This window comes from Peromyscus californicus, unplaced genomic scaffold (assembly GCF_007827085.1).
Source record: "Peromyscus californicus insignis strain IS unplaced genomic scaffold, ASM782708v3 Scaffold_18__1_contigs__length_77618521, whole genome shotgun sequence".
In the NCBI taxonomy this organism is placed as follows: Eukaryota; Metazoa; Chordata; class Mammalia; order Rodentia; family Cricetidae; genus Peromyscus; species Peromyscus californicus.
In genome coordinates this window covers 27,146,927-27,168,190 of record NW_026294480.1, presented here as the reverse complement: position 1 = coordinate 27,168,190, position 21,264 = coordinate 27,146,927, and the positions used below count along the sequence as shown (strand labels likewise).

The following is a 21,264-nucleotide window of genomic DNA, read 5'->3' as shown; positions in this document are numbered from 1 at the left end:
TTTCGGACCCAAAGCACAACAAACTAGTAACTACTCACATCCTTGGTTCCATACCAGATGGAAGTAAAGGATATAAAGACAATCACACACCACATAATGGAAGAATGCAGTGTTTTCCAAACTGGGTTACATGGTTTATATGTATCAGACCCCCAAGATGCTTGCTGTGCAGACCCACTGCTGTGGGATGTCTTTCTGTATATTGTGAATCAATGTGACTCCCATTGGATAATAAATAAAGCTGCATTGGCCTATGACAGGGCAGGATGGAGCCAGGTAGGAGAATACAAAAGAGATAGTGAGAGAAGATGGGCAGAGGGAAGAGACACCAGCCCACCACCCAAGGAGCAACATGCCAGCAGACTGGTAACACCACAGCCATGTGGCAAAACATAGATTAATAGAAATGGGTTAATTTAAGATGATAGAGCTAGCTAGTAAGAAACTTAAGTCATTGTCCATACAGTTTGTAATTAATATAAGCCTCTGAGTGATTATTTTATAAGCGGCTGTGGGACCTCAAGGCTGGGTGGGACTGGAGAAACTTCCAGCTATACCCCACAGTATGATACCACATCTACCAAGTCCTGGGATGGGCTCATGGGCACATACATTTTTAAAAATATTTTTTCAGTGTTTTGTTTTATGTACATAAGTATTTTGTTTGCATGCATGTATTTCTACTGTGTGTGTCTCTGGTGCCCATGGAAGCCAAAAGAAGGAATTGGATCCCCTTGAATTGGAGTGACAAGTGGTTATGAGCAACCAGGTGGATGCTGGGAATGGAACTGGGTCCCCTGTAGGGTTAGCAAGTGTTCTTAAACAGGTATTTCTTCAGCCCCACCTGTATATTTTAAATAAGCTTTCCATAACATTCTTTAGCATACTAGAATTAAAGAAGCCCAGGACCAGAGCATTTCCTGATGTCCTGTTGTTTGGTGACTGCATTCTTACTCTCTGAAGACCCACTTCAATGACTGAATGGGTGTTTTTTAAATCCATGCCTTTTCTTTTCTCTTATGAAAGAACGATAGTGCATCTGTGGGAGGAGTTCTCAAGAACTGTGACAGCACAAATGCACTTAGGTTCATGTATTACCAAGTAAGAAACAAAGATCATTTAGAGGTAGCCCTTCTGCCTTTTTTTTTTTTTTTTTTTTTTTTTTTTCGAGACAGGGTTTCTCTGTGTAGCTTTGCGCCTCTCCTGGACCTTCTGCCTTTTTATGAGCAGGGTATTTTTTATTCTAGAACCAAACTGTCTCCAAAAATAAATAGCTGTGTCAAACATATCCCAGGATGAGGAAATGAATGACCTAGTGTTAGAGGAGGTGCTATCAATATGAGAAAATCTGCAGAGAGACATTTACTGAAGGCTAGACATTATTTAGAGGAACTCTCATGCATTACCTCATCCATTCCCTAGTGTAACTGCTCAGCAGAAAGCATGCCTTCATCACAACATGACAGATGAGGCCAGAGATTTCAGAAGGACCAAATTACTTGAAAAAGATATATTACTTGTTCCTGCTGGAGTTGAATGGTGAACTCAGGCCTGTTTGTCTCCGAAGTCTGGCTTTTTTTTTTTAACAAAACAAAGCAAAAAACCCAGAATGTATTCCTAGTAGCAAAATGAAGAAGAGGCTGTGACTTGGTGGGCCTGAAGCCTCGGAAACTGACAGTATCAATCTTTACTGGAGAAGTCCTAGCTTAGAAGCTCTGCTTGCGTCTCCCTAGGATGTACCCTAAAAACCTGCCTCCTGCCCTGTGCTGGAGGTTAATTAGAGAGGAGCTCCTGCTCAGAGACTGTAGCAGAAAGGAAGACCCAGGCTTGCACCAGTTCTGCTCATTGAGACGTTTGCAGTCTCTCACTCCATGTGTGTCCGGCCAGCAGGGATTATCCACCAATCAGTGTGGTGTCTTCCGGCCCTGCCATATCTTAGTCCTTCAGGAAGCTCTTTCCATGAAGCACAAAGAAGATCAGAAAAATGTCACTTCCATGTCTGTGGAGAGGGTTAGATCTGACAACATTGTACATCTGGGGTGTGGGCTATAAGGACCATGATGTTGCCTCTTTATGTCACCAATGTCTGAATCTGAACTGTAGTGTGAAATTAAGTGTAGACTTAAAACTAATTTATTAGTGTTAGACACCAGGATAACAGCATCCTTTGAGGGTGCTATTGATCACGAAGGGGGACAGGGAACTTTTTGGCTGATGGTAATCATCTTTTCCTCCACTTAGGTGGTCCCTTTATGAAAGATATATGAACACTTTCCAGTTATGTTTTGTATGTATTTTTCTGTTTGTAATGCTATAAAAATTATTTAAGCACCATTTTAAATTACCTTTAAAGGGTAGTGGTGTTTAGAAGCATTCACAGATATTTCTAAGTTAGTTGAAATGGATGAGTTTATTTCCAAAAATGAGGTAGCAGTGTCCTTAGCTGGTAGATAAAGAAGGGAGCAGAAAACATGACAGAGGAGATGGAAGAGAGAATTAATTTGCCATGGGATTCAGCCAGGGCCTCAATCTGTGTAGGCTCCTCTGACTAGTGTGTGCACAGGGTTTTGTCAATTCTGTCCACAGTCTTCTTGAAAGGTAAAAGAAAGGAATGAATTGCAAGGAAGACTGGGATGCAGATGGCTTTGTTTGATTCAGAGTTAGAGCTGGAAATAGCAAGATGATTTTCCAGCATAGCTTGCTTCAGGCAAACTGTGAAGCCAGCCCTCCCATTGGAAACTGTGAATTTTCATCCATTGTGACCTGGCTTCCACTATCTAAACAGTGACCAATACACTGGGACCATTGGATCTCCTGGGCACCATAGACACATATCTGTATTTATGATTTGGAAGAGACAAGTGCACAGTCTAGCCTGAAAACACCCCCACTCTACTCCTCACACCAGCGACATGGCTTTGTCCTCTCTCCTGCCTGTTCCCTTCTCCATGGCTCTTACAGTGGGTCTTGCAGCAAGCAGCCCTACCTGTGCGCTCACAGGTCCCTTGGCTTCCCTCCTCTGGAGAATTAACAGCTCTCCAGAGTCTCCTTCCAGCTTCTGGGAACTATTGAGAATTGAGACAGATGAGATGATCTCTCTCTCTCTCTCTCTCTCTCTCTCTCTCTCTCTCTCTCTCTCTCTCTCTCTCTCTCGTGTGTGTGTGTGTGTATGTGTGTGTGTGTGTGTGTGTGTGTGTGTGTGTGTGTGTGTATGTGTGTGTGTGTATGTGTGTGTGTGTGCACCTGCTTGCAGGGATGACCTCATGGAGGAAATACAAATGTAAAGAAGCTTTTCAGAAAATGTTTGGCTGTCGGGCATTTGCGTTCATATTGCTCATGGAATAGCCAGGCTCTCCAGTAGAATTCTGTTTGTTTCTCCTCCACCGTTTGAACTGAAAGTCAGAGTCTACAGAATTCTCTGTTTTCCGTCCTTGGTGGTTTCGTAATTGTTTCCTTCAGGGACATTAGTATTAGGTTATAACAGTGCACAAATGACCACAGGGCCCAGGCTCCCTGAGGAGCCCCGGATTCTGCCTCGTTTCTATGGCACAAATGAGCCTCATTAGCAGCGGGCAGGCTTTCTTCTCTCTTCTTGGCCTCTGCCTCACAGCAGAAATGGAACCAAATCTCTGTAATGCATGGAGCCTGTTTCCACCATCTTATTACCATTACTCGGTACTGTTCCCTGGGCCTTGTCAGTCACTCCTGTCACATAAGTTCTTCTCAGACAAAGCTACAGAGGAAAAAAGTGTCCTATCTCTTGGGAGATGTCAGACTAAAAACAAATCTGAGGTTAGATGTAAAACATCTTGTAGGCTACTCCCTCAGGCTTGTTAGTCTTCCTACTAAGAATAGTTTGAGATTAGCGTCAAACTAGGGAACCAATTGAAAGATTAGTGTTGAGGTCTGGCTGTACTGTCTACACTGATATGTAAATGAGAAACAGGTACTTAGGAGGACACCCAAACTGAGAAGTGTCTCCCTTGCCTTCTGTTTGCCTGGACTGGTCAGCTATTCATGCCTGTTGAGCTGAGTAGCATTAGGCTGAGATATATGGAATGAGGAGCCAGAGCCTGGAAGCCTTTCCCAGTCTCCCTCAAGTCCCAGTGTCCAGGTTTATATCCCGAATTCTGTGAAACGACACGGTCAGGGTCTGGAAAGAGCCTAATGCTGGATAAGACTTTGCACCCTCCCCTCTCTAAAGGTCCTGTATAGAGGAACTCATTTGCCCTTCATAATAACCTGGAAATATCCTTGTGTTTCAGATGAGATCTGAGAAACTGAGCAAGCTGTTTATCCAAGATCATAAATGAGGAGTCACTTCGGGTTAAGCCCAGTTTCATTCTAGGGTGTGGTGTTCTGATAACCTTGATATAAAACTGTGAAACAGGTCACTCAGGGGTGAACTCTTTGTTACATGCATGATGGGATTGGAACACTGAGCATTTGTTGTGTAGCCCAAATGATATCAAACTGATAATCCTTCTGCATATGCCTTCAGAGTATATGCTAAGTATAACTGACATGGATCACCATGCCTGGCTGGCAGTGACTTTGCTAAGCACCTCAAATGGGCACTAAGAAGTTTTCCTTAGGGAATAAGAGAGTAGAAAGAACTGCACTTCCATATCAACCCCCTTCACTGACTTTCTCATGGACCAGCATTCTCAGATACAGAACTGATGCCCCATATCCATGAGTAAGAATGCCCTCTTTGCTTGGAACATGGCAGAAGGCTATCCACTCATCAAACACTTAGCATTATGCTTGTTTTCCTGAGTGAGGAATTAAACACATCCAGGGAAGCAATTGGGTGACTCTTTGGCCATATTATCCCACACAGAAAAATGCTCTGTTATTGAGGGGTTGAGGGCATGGGCATGGACTCCATGGGGGCAAGCAGAAGCACTGGCAGGCTCTTCCTTGTGATCCATACATGTCCAGCAGTTGTTCTAAGGAGGATCCCTGGACCTGAACAACTGCATATGACATTTTGGATCCATGTGGACATGTGGACATATTCATTAGCATCCTTAAGGCATCCACGACCAATCATGTAATACTTATAAGACATTTGATTCAATTATTTCTGTATCAGAGTCTGAGAGCACTGGTTTGGGGGATTTCTAGAGATTACTAAGGTTTATATAATGTTTCACTTTAGTAATTTTCTTTGCAGACTTGACTCAAATAAATGCTTAAATGCTCTTATTGGATATATTTACAGACTGGATTTTTCCATCTACCACATGGTGACTTTTTCATTGAGCCTGTTAAAAAGCATCCACTGACGGAAGAAGGGTACCACCCTCATGTCGTATACAGGAGTCCGGAGACAAAGGAGCCCACCTGCGGATTAAAGGGTATTGTGACTTCAACATCTTCATACATAAGGCGTTTTCTGTTTTGATTTTTTTTTTAAGCCTGACCTCTTCAGCCAGGTATGATAGGTGTGACTGCAATCCCCAAAGATTTAGAGGGCTGAGGCATGAGGATCCATGAATTCAAAGTCAGCTACATATCCAGACCTATGCTGTGTTAAAAAAAAATCCTCTCCAGAATATCCTAGAAAGAAATAACATAAAGAAGTAACACTTTTAAACATGAACAATGTGATATTAATTAGTGTTAGTGCAAACTATTAACAGACAGCTGGAGGCTCTTCAAACCTGCATATGGAAGACAGATTCAAATGTTTGATAATGATGTGTGAAGCAAAACCGAAAAGCTTATCAACCTATTCTTAGATGATGAATTTAGCAATGCTCCTGGTTACACTGTGTTGTGTCTGATGTTGGCTGAACCATGTTCCCTGCCCCCTGCCTTCCTGCTCCCTTCCATCTGCTGCCTGCCCCCCTTCTCACTGCCCCCTGTTCCCCTACCCCCTGTTCTCTTACCTCCACATCCCGTCCCTGTTCCCCTTGTCCCTCTGTCCCTCTGCCCCCTTGTCACCCTGCTCCCCTTTCCTAGGCATGATCTGAGCTGCTCCTTTCTTTTTTTGCCATGAATAGTTAGGATCTTGGAGGAGTTAGGGGAAGGGAAAACCATGATCAAAATACATGGTGTGAAAAACAATTTAATGGAAAACTATGCATTTAGCCTTCCCACTTTTCAAACAATAAAAAATAAAATGGTTTTCACTGATAAACTGATCCCAGTAATTTCATTGCAACCTCGCATTTTCTTTAATGTGCATATAAGTAAAAATTATGTATAAAGGGCTATTCAAAATTGGAATATTTCCTCAAATATTATATTGTCCATTTCTTCAGAGGGAAAATAACAATGCCAGCAGGAAAAAAAAAGAACAAAGGAAATAGTATTATTTTGTGTCTTAAGGATCTGGAAGTCTCAAAGGGGAAATGAAGGATGAAGGAGGTAAAGCGGTCCTTTCTGGGCAGAGCCACTGAGGACAGCTGCTTAGTAGTCAGAATGTGGAAGGACAAGAGGACACATGTGCATGCTTGATAGAAACATTCCTGGGAGTTCTCCCTATAGTCTCAACAGTGAGTGTAAGCAATAAGAAACTTTTAAATATGCAATGTTTTATGTGCATAAAATCAAATGACTGCTTTAATTCCTTAACCCTAGTAAGTGATTGCAACTGGGTTCTTCATGACATAATTTACCATGTAATCTTGTAGCAAGCGTGACGAGAAAGGAAGACACCAATCATCTGGCTGATTGGATTGCCGAAAGTGCCAATCCACATAACCTGGATGTCACATTTGCGGTGCTGTTTGTCACAAACCCAATCACTGGATAATTATCCCATTCCTATTATGGGATATGTGTACGGGTAATGGGGACTGTGTTGTGTGTGTGACTTTATAGCTTGAAGGTAGACTCCAAGGTTTGGGTTGCCAGCATAGCTAGGAGAATTACTAGGACAATAAGTGAAGCTGTCTGGACTGTTGCTTCATAGAATGAGTTAAGGCTGTTCCTCACCTACCCACCTCGAACACTTGAACTCCCTATTGAGAAGTGGGCTAAGTACAAAATGAACAGAGGGGCTGGAGAGATGGCCCAGCATGTAAGGGTACTTGCTGCTCTTGTGGAGCACCCAGATTCAGTCTCCAGCACCCACATGACCACTTAAAACTGTCCAAAACTGTCCCCAAAGAGGGGATGCTATGCCCTCTTCCGGCCTTTGCATGTGATATACACATATACATGAGAACACTCATACACATAAAATAAAAACAAATGAGTCTTTTAAACACTGAGCTGATTATAGAAAGCATTTAGTCATGCCAGCAGAAGAAAAGATAGAAGAATGGGATTTATAGTATCACAGTCACTGTTATCTCACACACAATAGTACAATTATGATACTTGTCAAACTATTTTGTATTGTGTTTCCAGGAAGACCTTAACAACTGGCACTTGTAAGCTCTCCCTTGGCTATTCCTTCCTTAGAAGGATCTTCCTAGTGTGAGTTTCTCTAAGGATATCTAAAGGTCTATAAAGGACATACTTTTTTCTCTGCCTTTGAACTCTTCAGAGTGTTAGAATCGATCAGCTGTGCGTTCAGGGCCTGAGACAGTGCCCAGGGAAGCCTCTTCCAACAAGGCAGCAGCTGAGGCTCAGAGAAGGCAGACAGTTCTCAAAAACATCAGATTGGTTAGAATCAGAGCACAGACAAGTTCACAAGCCACAATTGTATTATACCTCGGGATTTGGGCTACTTCAGTACTTCTTACGTTTTCTTTCACAGTTAATCTTGTTTCATCAGCAGTTCTCACAGCCCTGCTAGAATACATAGAGACTCCCTCCACCAAGTTTGTTAGGTGTAAACTAGGAGATCAGGAAATCTCTGGAATGAAACTGTTACAGACAGCACTTTGTAGTCAAGAAGAAGCCAGAGTGTATCAGTTTGTGCTCTAGATAACACTAATTAATGGAAAGAAGAAAACAAATGCATCTTTTCTAGATCTTGAAGAAGGATTAATTGTCTGAACCATCTCTTTTCCTAAAGCAATTCTGTTTAAATGATAGCTAAAGTGATTCAAGAATACCTAATGAACTCACAAATATTCTCAAACTATATAGACATTAGGACTTTTATAATCTTGGTAGAGTGAAATGTACTTGGTGTTGCTGAACTAGACAACAATAGTCTTCTTATCTATGACATCCTGCAGAGATGGTGGAGTTAACTGCGGGCAGTGGTGTCCTTGGCTGACATTAAAATACACTTTATGCTTAGGTCAACTGATGCTGCAGGGCTGAATTAGTGCTGTGATGATCACTGACCACCCTGACCACATGCAGAGCATTCTGGCTTTCTCATGTGCTTCAACAGAAAGATGGATGAGCCCCTTCCCCCTAATCTGACCCTCACTTGTTTGTATTTCTCACACTTAAAGGCATAGGGGATTTTGTAGCCTATTTCAGGATTTTAATGCGAAGGTAGCTTGCTTTTGACTTGATCACTTTAACTGTTCCCTTAATCTGTTGTGCCAGATTAAGAGTTGTCTGATCTTCTGAGTTCTTGCTGAGTCCTGCTGTATTCTTGTTTTCTCTAAGATCAATGAGAAATAGTGGGAAACATGTAAACTTTGTGCTTTTTTGTCAGTAGAGATGAGCTCCTTTGTTTTCGGATTATTGGCGAGATGTGGTACACTGGGACATGCGTGGCTGTTGGGTAGAGATGTCTGGGAAGCTGGAGATGTTGCAATTAGGCAGATGGAACAGATGGAAAGGGCTGCAGGGTTGCAAGAGACAGGCAGTCAGCCTGGTAGATAAGACCAGAGTCTGAGATTTCACTCCTCAGGATTCCAGGCTGGAAACACCTAAGCTTGTTCCTGGCATGCAAGCTTGTTTTCAAATTCATCCAATCATCCAACAAATGTCTGCTGGCTATTTCCTTTAAGGCAGATACTTTCCTGGGTTCTGTGAATACAATTGCAAATAGTATATATATCTCCTGGTATAAAACTGAAAACTTGGATAAAGGACATGAGCAAGTAGGGGTCCTGGTCTTACCTTTATAACCTATGGTAAGATCATGAAGAGATGTGAGATATTAGGCCACGTACTGGGTTTTTGTTACTCTGTGTTATGTTTGTGCCAGACAGTCAGCCACCACTTTTTTTTTTATTGTTTCAGCTGCAAAGTACTCACTCCATTTTGTAAACTTTCAACACCCGATCCAGTCTCAAGTGTTTATACGCTGCTTCCAGGTTTTGACATTGTGTATCATTGTGTTACATATCCATTCTTGTCCATGTTTCCCAGTGTAGGTTCATGAGGATTTCACCTCACCTGTAGGTGTTCTGTGAGCTTATTCCACTACTAAGTGGAATGAAATCAAACACACAGAGCATCGAGATCTAAGACTTCACCAGATAATGCATAATTTCATTCCACTGATGTTCAAGAGCATCCTGTCTAATTCATGGTCATCTTTCTTTTGGATTTTGTCAGTCTGTTGGATAGGAAGTGCTTCATGTTAAAGTTACACAACTGCTTTGAATTTGGGCTCCATATATATAGTCACACATATACACACACACACATATATGTGTATGTGTGTGTGTGTGTATATATATGTATATATATATCCCACTGCTCTAATACATATATATTACATACGATTTTACACACACACACACACACACACACACACACACACACACACACACACATACTAGCACTAGAGCAGTGGTTTTCAACCTGTGGGTTACAACCCCCAAAGATGATTAGAAAATGCAGATATTTACATTATGATTCATAAGAGTAGTAAAATTACAGTTATGAAGTAACAACAAAAATAATTTATGGTTGGGGTTCACCACACCATGAGGAACTAGAGGGTCACAGCGTTGGGAAGGTTGAGAACCACTCGACTAGAGGAGCTCTATAGTTTTCCTCCATGTCCTAAGCGCCATGACCCAGATGGCCAAGTGTTTCCAAGTTGACTTTTCATGTAGTCTCTAACCTGATGTTCTATCCATGTAGGTCTTAAACATGTCCCATTTCCCCAGAGCAGAAGTAGGCAGCAACAGACTTAGCTTAGCCGCCAATGCCATGCATCAGTCAGGATTCAGCCGCAGAAGCAAAGCCAGCAGGAAACGTGTTTTGAGATAATTGTTGCAAAAAAGAAGACTTGAGCAACAGCTAGGGATGAGCCTTGCAAATGTGTACTCTATGAACAGGCCACCAGAAAGGGCGTGGTGGTACTGCCGTGCCCAGGCTAAAACAGCTGCCCACGTGTAGAATGTCTCCTCTGAGAAGCTGTAGCTCTATTTATAAGGTCTTTCCACTAACTGGTTGGAACAGATGACTAGATTATTTAGGATAATTGTCTTTACTTAGAGTTAACTAATTATGGATCTTATTCGTGTCTGCAAATGCCTTCACAGCAACACCCATCCTAATGCTTGATGGCAGTGCTGGGGACAGTGCCTAGCCAGGGTGATACAAAAGATGTTCGTAATACTGTATCTTTTGTGTCTGGATCTTTTATAAACTGATTTTTTTTCTGTTCTCTACTTTTGGTATCTGGAAATTTCCCCTTGTTTTCATGCTTTATAAACTAGTAGGAGTTTTGGGAAAATGCTTTGGGTTTTCACTAATAAAAGGGAGTGAGAAGACTGAGAGAAATATTTAACTCATAATTTCATAATAATAAGATTATTCATTTGACTTCATAAGAAGCAGATTAAATAGTAACCCTGGTGGTTTTGTTTGGATAATGAGGTCCATGGCCATGACTTTAAGAACTTCGAGAGCCAGAAGCTGTGCCATAGTTACTCCAGACCACAGAGATATTTATTTCTGAAGCAAAAGCTTTCTTTATTAACCAGAATCCCTAGTGATAATTCTCTCTTTACATTTCCTCAGCGCTGATCAGTCTGCTTCCTTGGTCCTTCGTCATTCCAGCTGTCAAGGTTTCTGGGCTCTGTTCAGGGAACAGCTCTGCTCAGCATTCCTCCAGGATGCTCTGTGCTGGAGTCAGAGAGGCTGGCCAGGGGCTGTACTGAAGGGCTGTTTTTGGAAAGGCTGAGAGCACGGAGAGGGGCATTCTGGGTTGGGAGGAGTCTCTCTTAGTCAGTGTAACAAGGATCATTGTGGCTGATGGATGGTCCTTTGTAAGGCAAGCTGTCCCAGTTCTTGAGAAACATTCCCTGAAAGATTACCCATTTTAGCAACCTCGCACTTCCCCAACTGTGAAGGAAAACAGATCAGTGTAGCTTGAGTTTTCCTGCCTGGCCCACAGTCAGGACAAATCTCTCTCACCTGCCAGTCCCACAGCCGCTCAAACCCGACCAAGTAAACACAGAGACTTATTGGTTACAAACTGTATGGCCGTGGCAGGCTTCTTGCTAACTGTTCTTACAGCTTAAATTAATCCATTTCTATAAGTCTGTACCTTGCCACATGGCTCGTGGCTTACCGGCATCTTCACATGCTGTTTGTCATCGTGGCGGCTGGCAGTGTCTCTCTGACTCAGCCTTCCACTTCCCAGCTTTATTCTCCTTCTTGTCCCGCCTACACTTCCTGCCTAGCCAATGGCCAATCAGTGTTTTAATTATTGACTAATCAGCAACACATTTGACATACAGAACATCCCACAGCAGACCAGTGGCTTTTAGATTTGCAGTCAGTTGTACTTGACATAAACAAAAACAAACAAACAAAAAAGAATGACTTGGCTCAGTTTCAGAATTGACAATGAGGAAGAGAGGGCATGATGGAGCAGAAGAGTCCACACCATTAGCCAGGAAGCATTGACAAGGAAAGCAGGAAGGAGTCAGGACAAGATATAGCTCACAAGGACATAGCCCCGGTCAACTGCCTCCAACTAGGGCCCTCTTCCTACTTTTTTCTACCTTCCAACAATGCCATCACAGAATGAATCCATCTGGGCATCAATCCAGTCATTAGGTCAGAGTCTCTATCATCTCTGAAAATGCCTTCATAGACAAACCTAGAAGTGTACTTTACTGGTGGGAGTTATTCTCTGTACAATCAGTTTGACAATTAAGTTTAACTGAATCTGATCTTTCTATATCACTCCAGCCCACTTAGTCATGGGGCTATCAGTGACCCTATTTGGAAAACTATATCAACCTAAACAAACAAAAGAAGTAGCTCAACTTCTAGCTTGAAAACTGTTGGTGGCCAATAGAAGATGAACTGGAAGTGAGGCCTGGTGACTGAGCAGTTGGTCACAACCTTATAAAATTGTAATGACCTCTGAACCTAGGACACGCATAGCTGTCATTGTCCTGTGGGCCGTAGAAGACAGATTCTCACCTGCATCTAGCACTGCAATCAACCTCTTGGCACGCTTCTGGCCCCATTCAAATGCTGTCTCCTGCGATTTCCCTTTATCCATCCTGGCTTGCCTGGGAGGACCGTTGCTGGCCCTGCTTCAGTTCCCTCTGCGTATTGATGAGACCTCTGGTTACCTTCTGCCTCCTCTTGGCTTGCTTCCCCCTCTTCTGTGCCCCCTCCCCCCCGTTCCTCTCTTGGCTTCTTAGTGCTCACATTACACTAGGCTGCTTTGTCTGCTTGGGAAAATCCTTCCTGCAGACCTCTTCACACTCTCATGCTACCCAGGCCCCTTCTCAAAACCACCCAATCAGAGAAGCCTTCCTTCATCACCACTGAAGATACCTTTGTCTCGATCACTTTGTAAACCCTTTGTTGTTTGATATTTCTAGTTATAACCCAATGCTCTTTGCTCATGTGGCCTTCTCGTATCTAGAATTTAGTTTTGTGTGGGAGAATACTACTTTGCTTTTGTTCTCTGCAATATTATCAGTTATGGGACAAAGCCTGCCATCCTACCTATGTACCTGGTAAATGCTAGACAAATGAGTAAATGGGTGAATAAATCATACCGTATTATGGATTGTTACTCTGAACTTGTATTTGATTTCCACCGTTGTACTCTGAGTATGGTTTCCTGGTTAATATTTGTGCTTCTGACAGATGTTTGCTTACCAGATACTGATGGATGTGTATGTGCAGTGGGATGCTGCAGGTGTAAATAAATAGAGATCATGCCCGAGCCAGGGCCAAACATTCCACGATCACTCTGGGTCCCCGAGTCAAGGCAAACGTGGTCACTTGGCAGAAATTAATGTTAACAGTGAGCTTGTCCCACAGTTTGATTAATGGCAGCTTTTGAGAAAACAGGCATTTCCACCCCCACACAGTCCCATTCAGGGGAGCAGCTGGAAGTCTCCCAAATCACCACAAAACTGTTTCTTCAGAAGGAAGAAAGTTTGTTACATCTGAGGTAAAGTATTTCAGAAATTTATCAATATACTTTATGCTCTAATCTTCCTCTGCAAAAACAGGAATGGATCCTTAGGGCACTTTCTGGATCAACATGCCAAAGCTTGGAAAGTTCTAGAATATTTTTACCTGGTTTTTATGTCGTTGCTTGATTTTCCTTCCTTCAAGAAGTGTTAGTTTAGCTAGAAACAAAGAACTCTTGAGTGTGCTCATCAGAACTCTGTCCTGGTGGACATACCAATGATCGAGAAAAGAATGGAGGAAAAAAATTGGACATACAGCACTGTGATATGCTATGAGTGTGTAGAGGAAGGTCTACAAACCAATGGAGTCCTCTACTGACATGGACCTTGTACAGAATAGAACATTGGTTCTCAGGAAGCCATTTTGCCCAAAATCAAATCTGCAGAATTTTCTAGCATTTGGAGAATCATGCTTTCTTATGGGCCAAATAATAGGTTGCTATACACCTAGAGAGTGAGCTTACTGTGTCCACCTCCTGCCAACCCCAGTGACTTACTGCAGGAGGGAATGGTTGATTTCCCTGCCCTGGTCAGGCCTTGTATTTTTATTTTGAACTGTTTTGAGCACTGCATGCTGGCTTTGGACCAGAATGCTTTACTTGAAAAAAAAAAAAAAAACGTAGGTATATTTAATGCATATTAATTATATGCCCGAGATTGCCATGTAATTAACCTTAGTTAGAAAGTGATTCTTATTATAAAGTCATATGTATAGTCAGATATAGTCTTACATATAGAGAGGTATGCATTTAGATTTTCCTCCTTTAGAGGAAAGAACTGTAAATTGTATGACCTACACCTGGTGCCACCTCAGCCATGCTCTGGGTAAGGCGAGTGTTGTAAACCCTGGCCTCCATTTCCTCATCAGTAACATGAAAGGGTAGAAAGGTAGATTCTCTTGAGGGTGATCAATCTTGACTTTCTGTTTTTACTCTGCAGTATCTAGAAACAGGGTCTTGATATCCTTTGCTCATTCTAGTGTGGCATGTGCGTTCGTGTGTTTATGTGGGGTATGTACATCCATGCATGCTGTATGCATTTGTGTTTATATTTAAATATGTGTGGTATATGTGTGTGCCTGTCTGTGTACTGAGGTGTAATGATATGCGTGTGTTTAAAAGCATATCACATCCCACACCAGTGGCTCCGGGAGGCAAAGGTGGTTTGCTCAGCTGTGATGATTCCGGGTTTTATGGAACTTCTTTCCATCCTATTCAATTGCATCATGTTGAAAGCCTCATGTGTTCTCCCCGTGGACACAGGAGTTCTTTGTTTAATCTAACCGGGCAGAGAGAGCCCAGATCCCTCAAAAAGGAAGGCTTGCCCTGGCTGAAGAATTGTGTCAAAACTGGTGCCAGCGTCACCCCACCAGCAGCCATCAGGCCTGGCCTGCAGCTGTCCTAGGGTCACTGCTGCAGAAAGGACAAGAGGAAGGAGCAGAGGCCTCATCGGTGAGTTCCCTCCTCTCCGCTCCATCCCTTGTCGCCAGCTCCTCTAGAACTTGAACTCTTACTTTTGAGTAGCTCTTCCTAATTGGATCAGCTGCCCTTCCTTCATTCCCCAGGATTGGCTTCCTGCGTCTTCAGCCAGGGGCACACCATGAGGTAAAAACTGACCACCTAGCAGGTGTCCTTGATGTTAATAAGTGTGCAGGTGACAGGCAGCCAGGAATGCAGGGTGGTGATGAATACATCTGGAATCCAGGATCATCCAGACTAAAAGACAGGGCAAACCACTGAAGACACTTGAGAGGCGAGAAGCAAACGTTCTCTCCTCAGCTCTCTTAAGCTTCTGCTCTCTTTTGTTCCCAAGTCCAGGTCATGTACAGCAGGCACCAGAGTCTCTTTTAAGTTGCCTAGTGGCATCCCTGGGAATAGATCAAATAGAAAGCCAAGATCAATTTTGGAAGGAAGAGAGGCTAAAGCTTCTGGACTCTGGACTCAAGATGTTTTAATCTCTAAACTTCAGTACCAAAAAGATCAAAGGACAGTTCTGCTAAAGTCAGAGCAGTGTTTCGTTTGTTTGCTTTTCTTCCTCATGAGAACAGTGTTCAGAGGTAGCAGAGCAGAATTCACATCTTCCAAAGGGGTAAGGCCATTTTCAAACCTGTAAGTGACCCCATTCTACACAACTTTCACTAGCACCCAGACTGAGATGGAACTTCTGGCCTGCTGTCTTCAGAACTCAAAGGACCTTTAATTGTGTGAGTATACCCAAGTCCACTGTAGCTTAGCATGAAGGCTTAGCAGTAGACCCAAACAGCTTAAAATCCACACTAGCCACGGATTAATTATAAAATAAAAATATTTATATAAAAAAATCCACACTAGCTTGAAGACCTTGGAAAAAGACTACCTTCCTACTCCTGTTTCTTTCTTTTGTGTTTTCTCCTTTCTAAACTGTAGATAATGAAACAATTGCAGTTTCAGCAAATACAGATGAAGTGGATGGGGTGAATGGAGGCTACAGCCTCATGGTTCCTGGGTTGCTGTTCCTAATTCTAGTGCTCTATAAAATCCAAAGGTCTTCTAGTGACTACCCGACAAACTTCGTTGCTGGTGAGAGTCATATGAAGATGTTTGTTATTTTATTCATCCCAGCTAGTTGAGTTCAGTTAAATATTTTTTTTCCTGCACTTGCAGAAATATATGAATTTGATTTCAGGGACCAACTAGAGACATTGCTCTGGGTGTTCTGAAATACAGGTATATGAATAAAATGAGCTTCAGATTTTTGTAGTGTATGCATGTATGTTTCCATGTATCAGATTTATAATCTTAACCTTTTTATAATCTTAACCTTTTTAAAGAAAGCATATTCACAATGATGTGCAAGCTATCTCCAAAACCCTCACTACCTTGTAAACCAGAAACTATGTACCTAGTAAACAACTTCCCATTCTCCTGTTCTCCTAATCCCCTGGCAATCACCCTTTAACATCCCTAATTACTTCTCATTGCAAGAATTCCAAAATATATATAGACCGTAGGGTTTTACATATGACATTGAAGGCTTCAGCTAGAGAAGGATGGCTAAGGTCTCACAGAGTGTCTTTCAAGACAGTTCACACAAGGCAAGTTCTTCTGCTGTTCTGTCTTCGGCTGCAGCTCTTTCCCCACATCAGGCACTCATTTGCACAAGACTGCAAAGCACTAAGAACAAGAGTATTTGATTCTGCCCTAGCAAAGAGATTGCCTGGTTTTCTGTTGTTCCCCTACTGGCAGCTGTTTATGGGACTGATTCTCCCACCCCTTGGAACATGACATAGAAGTCTTTTCTGGTGAAAAAGCCCCAGAAGCATCATGCAGGAGAAAGTGATTGAAGCTATTGATAGCCATTTAAGGATTCTTGGAGGCCACTGGAAGCTGGATAACTCCAGGGATATAGAGAGAGGCAATTATGCTGCTACTTTCCAGTGGATCCCTGCAAGAGGCCGGGGTGAGCAATGTTCTCCACGACTAGAATAAGACAGGGTGTTATGTGTAATCTCTGGTGGTATGGGAACAGAAGGACAATTTGGACCCATCACTGGAAAACCCCACAGTGGTTGAGCAGCACGGTGACAATGTCTTACTCCCATTTCCCATTTCCTAAACATCCTGCAGAGTCCACTTTTAGGCTATTTCAAATATGCTAAGGATTGCATGCTTCAAAAACAAAGTAGTTTGGCTATCCTAATCTTTGTCATTACTTTTTAAAAAGAATTTATATATATATATATTTTCTTCATTAAGAAATTTTTTATTCATTTTACATACCAACCACAGATGGATTGCCCTCACATCCCTCCTCCCACTTCCTCTGAGCCTTCACCCTCCAACCCGGCCCCTATTGCCTCCTCCGAAAAGGTAAAACCTCCCTTGGAGAGTCGACAAAGCCTGGTACATTCAGTTGTGGCAGCTCCAAACCTTCATTGCTCGAAGGCTTGAAACATTACCAGTGTCTCTTTGTTTGCAGCGAACTTGGGGCGACCTTTCCGTGCACCGATAGGCACCATCTCCCTGCCCTGTTCCCTGGAGTCCCCGACATCCATGCTTCTGAGTCTTCACACCACTCCCGAGTATGATTCCCACTCGACATTTTCTCTACCCTCTGCTGTCTGTGGGCTGAGAGTCATTTTTCTGTTCAACTCTTCTCCCGATTATAATGATTTGAATGTGTTGGCCCAAAAGCATAGGCTGGAGATTTAATCCCTGAGCAGCAGTTCTGGGAGGCAGAACCTAATGGAAGAAAGTGTTGTAGAGTCAGGAGGGATCCGTTCTCTTGTGTGTACTAATGATGGTAGGGCATAAGGCTGCAAGCTCCATCTCTCGTTCTTTTACCTCCTGACCTGGGTGGCAGGGGTTGTTGGAGGGCAGCAAGGAGACCCTCATTAGGTGTCCCCTGTGTCCTAGTTTAGTAGGACTCTAGAGCAGTAAGAAATACATTTATAATGTTCACAAAGAGCCAACTCTCAGGGTCCTGTTACATCAGCGTGTAGCTGGAGTTGTCCCGCCTGGCCCACAGTCAGGACAAATCTCTGTCACCCGCCAGTCCCACAGCCGCTCAGACCCGACGAAGTAAACACAGAGACTTATATTGCTTACAAACTGTATGGCCGTGGCAGGCTTCTTGCTAACTGTTCTTACAGCTTAAATTAATCCATTTCCATAAATCTACACCTTGCCACGTGGCTCGTGGCTTACCGGCATCTTCACATGCTCTTTGTCATGGTGGCGGCTGGTAGTGTCTCCCTCTGTCTTCCTGTTCCCTCAATTCTCCTCTCTGTTAGTCCCGCCTATACTTCCTGCCTGGCCACTGGCCAATCAGTGTTTTATTTATTGATGAATCAGAGCAATTTAACATACAGACCATCCCAGAGCACTTCCTGTTTAGTTTTTTTTTTTTTAAGAGGAATGTTTTAACTTTTACACATCTCCAAAGCCAGCTTGGTATATTTGGGAATTTGGGCGTAGCTTCTCTTACTACTTCCTGCTGGAAGGGGGCGCTGTATCTTATGGGGACACAAAGAAAATTTTAGGATTATGGAGTAGTCTGTGAGGGTGTATTGTCTGAGCCAGTTGCCTTGAAATGGTTTTGGATGTTGGATCATCTGGGCCATGGTGTCATCGGAGACCTTTCAGGGGGTCTTGGCTGGTCAAACCTGATGTATCTTAATCTGGAACAAATCCATAACCTCTGGCTTTCTGTGGAAACAAAAGCAGAGCCTCCTTTCCAAAGCAACATATCCTTACATCCAAATTTTAAAGTTAAGGTACCTTTAAAATATACATTTTGGCATAACTCAACAGCTTTTGCAATTAAATGTTTTTCTTCAGTTATGAATATCAAAGAGAACATAATCCAGATTCTCTGTGTGGTAGCCATCTTTACGTGGCTTATTTTTTATATTAACTTGAGCCTATTGATTTAAACTGCAGCATTCGAAGACTGAAACAGTGCTGTGGCTACTGACTCCACCCACTTCAGCTTCCCAACATGGCAGTGGTACGTTTTCTGCCAGCTCTGGGAGCCCTCAACTCTCAGAAATAGTGGGTCTTTGCTTCTATCAAAGCAGCATGTAGCCCAGGAACCACTTTTTGTTTTGTACTAGCAAAGGCTAAATCCACGACACAGCTTAATGTACCACTTGCAGATGACTCATTCCCACCAAACTGCAGGTCGAGCACACCAGGAAGCCGCCATAGTAGATAGTAGCTCAAACACACATGCTGTCACTAACTTGAAAGAAACAACTAGGAACTGTTTATAGCTCCGTTTTAGAATCTTTTTACTCAAGTTTTAGGTGGAAACTAACACGTTGGGTGCTATTTGTAGCTAGTTTTCCTGCCTTGTCCACAGTCAGGACAAATCTCTCTCACCTGCCAGTCCCACAGCCGCTCAGACCCAACCAAGTAAACACAGAGACTTATATTGCTTACAAACTATATGGCCATGGCAGGCTACTTGCTAAATCTTCTTACAGCTTAAATTAATCCATTTCCATAAATCTATACCTTGCCACGTGGCTCATGGCTTACCGGCATCTTCACATGCTGCTTGTCATGGCAGCAGCTGGTAATGTCTCCCTCTGTCTTCCTGTTCCCTCAATTCTCCTCTCTGTTAGTCCCGCCTATACTTCCTGCCTGGCCACTGGCCAATCAGTATTTTATTTATTGACCAATCAGACAGTTTAACATACAGACCATCCCACAGCATCAACGTGAAACAGATTAAGACCCATTCTTGTTGTGGGATGTTCTGTATGGCAAATGTGTTGCTCTGACTGGTTGGTAAATAAAACACTGATTGGCCAGTAGTCAGGCAGGAGGAAGTATAGGTGGGACAAGGAGGAGAATAAAGCTGGGAAGTGGAAGGCTGAGTCAGAGACACTGCCAGCCGCCACAATGACAAACAACATGTGAAGATGCCGGTAAGCCACAAGCCACGTGGCAAGGTATAGATTTATAGAAATGGATTAATTTAAGCTGTAAGAACAGTTAGCAAGAAGCCTGCCACGGCCATACAGTTTGTAAGCAATATAAGTCTCTGTGTTTACTTGGTTGGGTCTGAGCGGCTGTGGGACTGGCAGGTGAGAGAGATTTGTCCTGACTGTGGGCCAGGCAGGAAAACTCTAGCTACACATTCTAGTTAAAGCAAATTGAAAAAAGCCAGATAGGCCTTGTAAAGAAAATCTCCACGTTACTTAAATTGTAAATATAGGTGAAATTTAATGGGAGCCACTTCTCATAAATACTTGTATTAGAGAAAAACAGAACCTAAGATCAACCAATCAGATTCAAACAAATAACTTAAAATATAACTATCAACTTCCTAGCCGGGCAGATCAAATAAGACAAGTAATTTTCTGTGTGGTTTGTTTATTCACTTAATGAAAGCCTGCCCATGTGTTTCTCCAATGGAATTTCCAAATCACTCTGGTTAGGTCCTACCTGACTCATGGTTTGCTGTATGTTTAAACAAATGCTTCAATAATTGTATTGTTCACCCTCTCAACAGTTTGCATAACATAACATTTGGAAATTCCATACAAGTACAAAGAATATGAATTACTCGTATACCCTTTCACACAGAACTGAGATTCTTAGCATCTATACTTGGTGCTCGTCTGTTTTCTGACTAATATACACATGTATCAGGTACTATATTCACTTATGTGTGCATGTGTGTTTGCATGCATACATAGAGAGATACATATCATACATGCTACCTTGTAACGTGATACTTTATAAGTGAAGTCACCATGAAGATCTTAAATGATATTTTCTTTTTTTTTTTTTTTTTTGGTTTTTCGAGACAGGGTTTCTCTGTGTAGCTTTGCGCCTTTCCTGGAACCCACTTGGTAGTCCAGGCTGGCCTTGAACTCACAGAGATCCGCCTGGCTCTGCCTCCCGAGTGCTGGGATTAAAGGCGTGCGCCACCACCGCCTGGCTTAAATGATATTTTCAATCACACTGGATTCAGAAATCTTTCCAGCTTCTGTTCTGACTGGCCTTTTCCTCTTGTATACTGTCAGAACCCTCCACAGGGAAGAACTGACCTTTTACAGCCTGGGGTGACAACAGGTTTTATGAAAGGCTTCAGAGCTGAATCTAACAGCAGGGACACCGTCTCCCTCTGTCAGAAGAGAGACTTAAAGGGTAAATGGGCTTGGCAGAAAGGTTCCTAGACTTGTTGACTCACCACACACTGTGCCTGGAGAACTGACATGGAGATGGTAAGGGCTACCAGTTAGAGATTTTCTGAATGTAAAGTGTCATAATCGTGCAGATAGGTCAGGGCAGAAGTAGGGGCTGACAGGGAGTTATATCTATCCCTGAAGTCTAGGGTCTCCGGTCTCACCCCAAGGCACACAGTACCAGCGGGCTACTTCTGAATGCCTTTTCCGTATTGAGCACTTCATTCTGCTTTTATCCTTCTCTGGCTTCTGCTTCTCTGTAAGCCTGTGGGTTTTCAACTAGACTCTGCTGCGTAGGAAACATGTCTA

The 21,264-nt window shown here is 42.8% G+C and overlaps 1 protein-coding gene across 1 annotated transcript in view; it reads left to right on the top strand.

Annotated features, from left to right (window-relative positions):
• The window catches only part of Adamts12 (ADAM metallopeptidase with thrombospondin type 1 motif 12), a 274,458-nt gene that overhangs the window by 87,811 nt on the left and 165,383 nt on the right, over nt 1-21,264 (top strand). Inside the window, exon 3 of the mRNA XM_052743118.1 lies at nt 5,228-5,363. Within this exon, the coding sequence (XP_052599078.1) occupies nt 5,228-5,363 (136 nt within the window). The remainder of the gene's footprint in view (nt 1-5,227; nt 5,364-21,264) is intronic.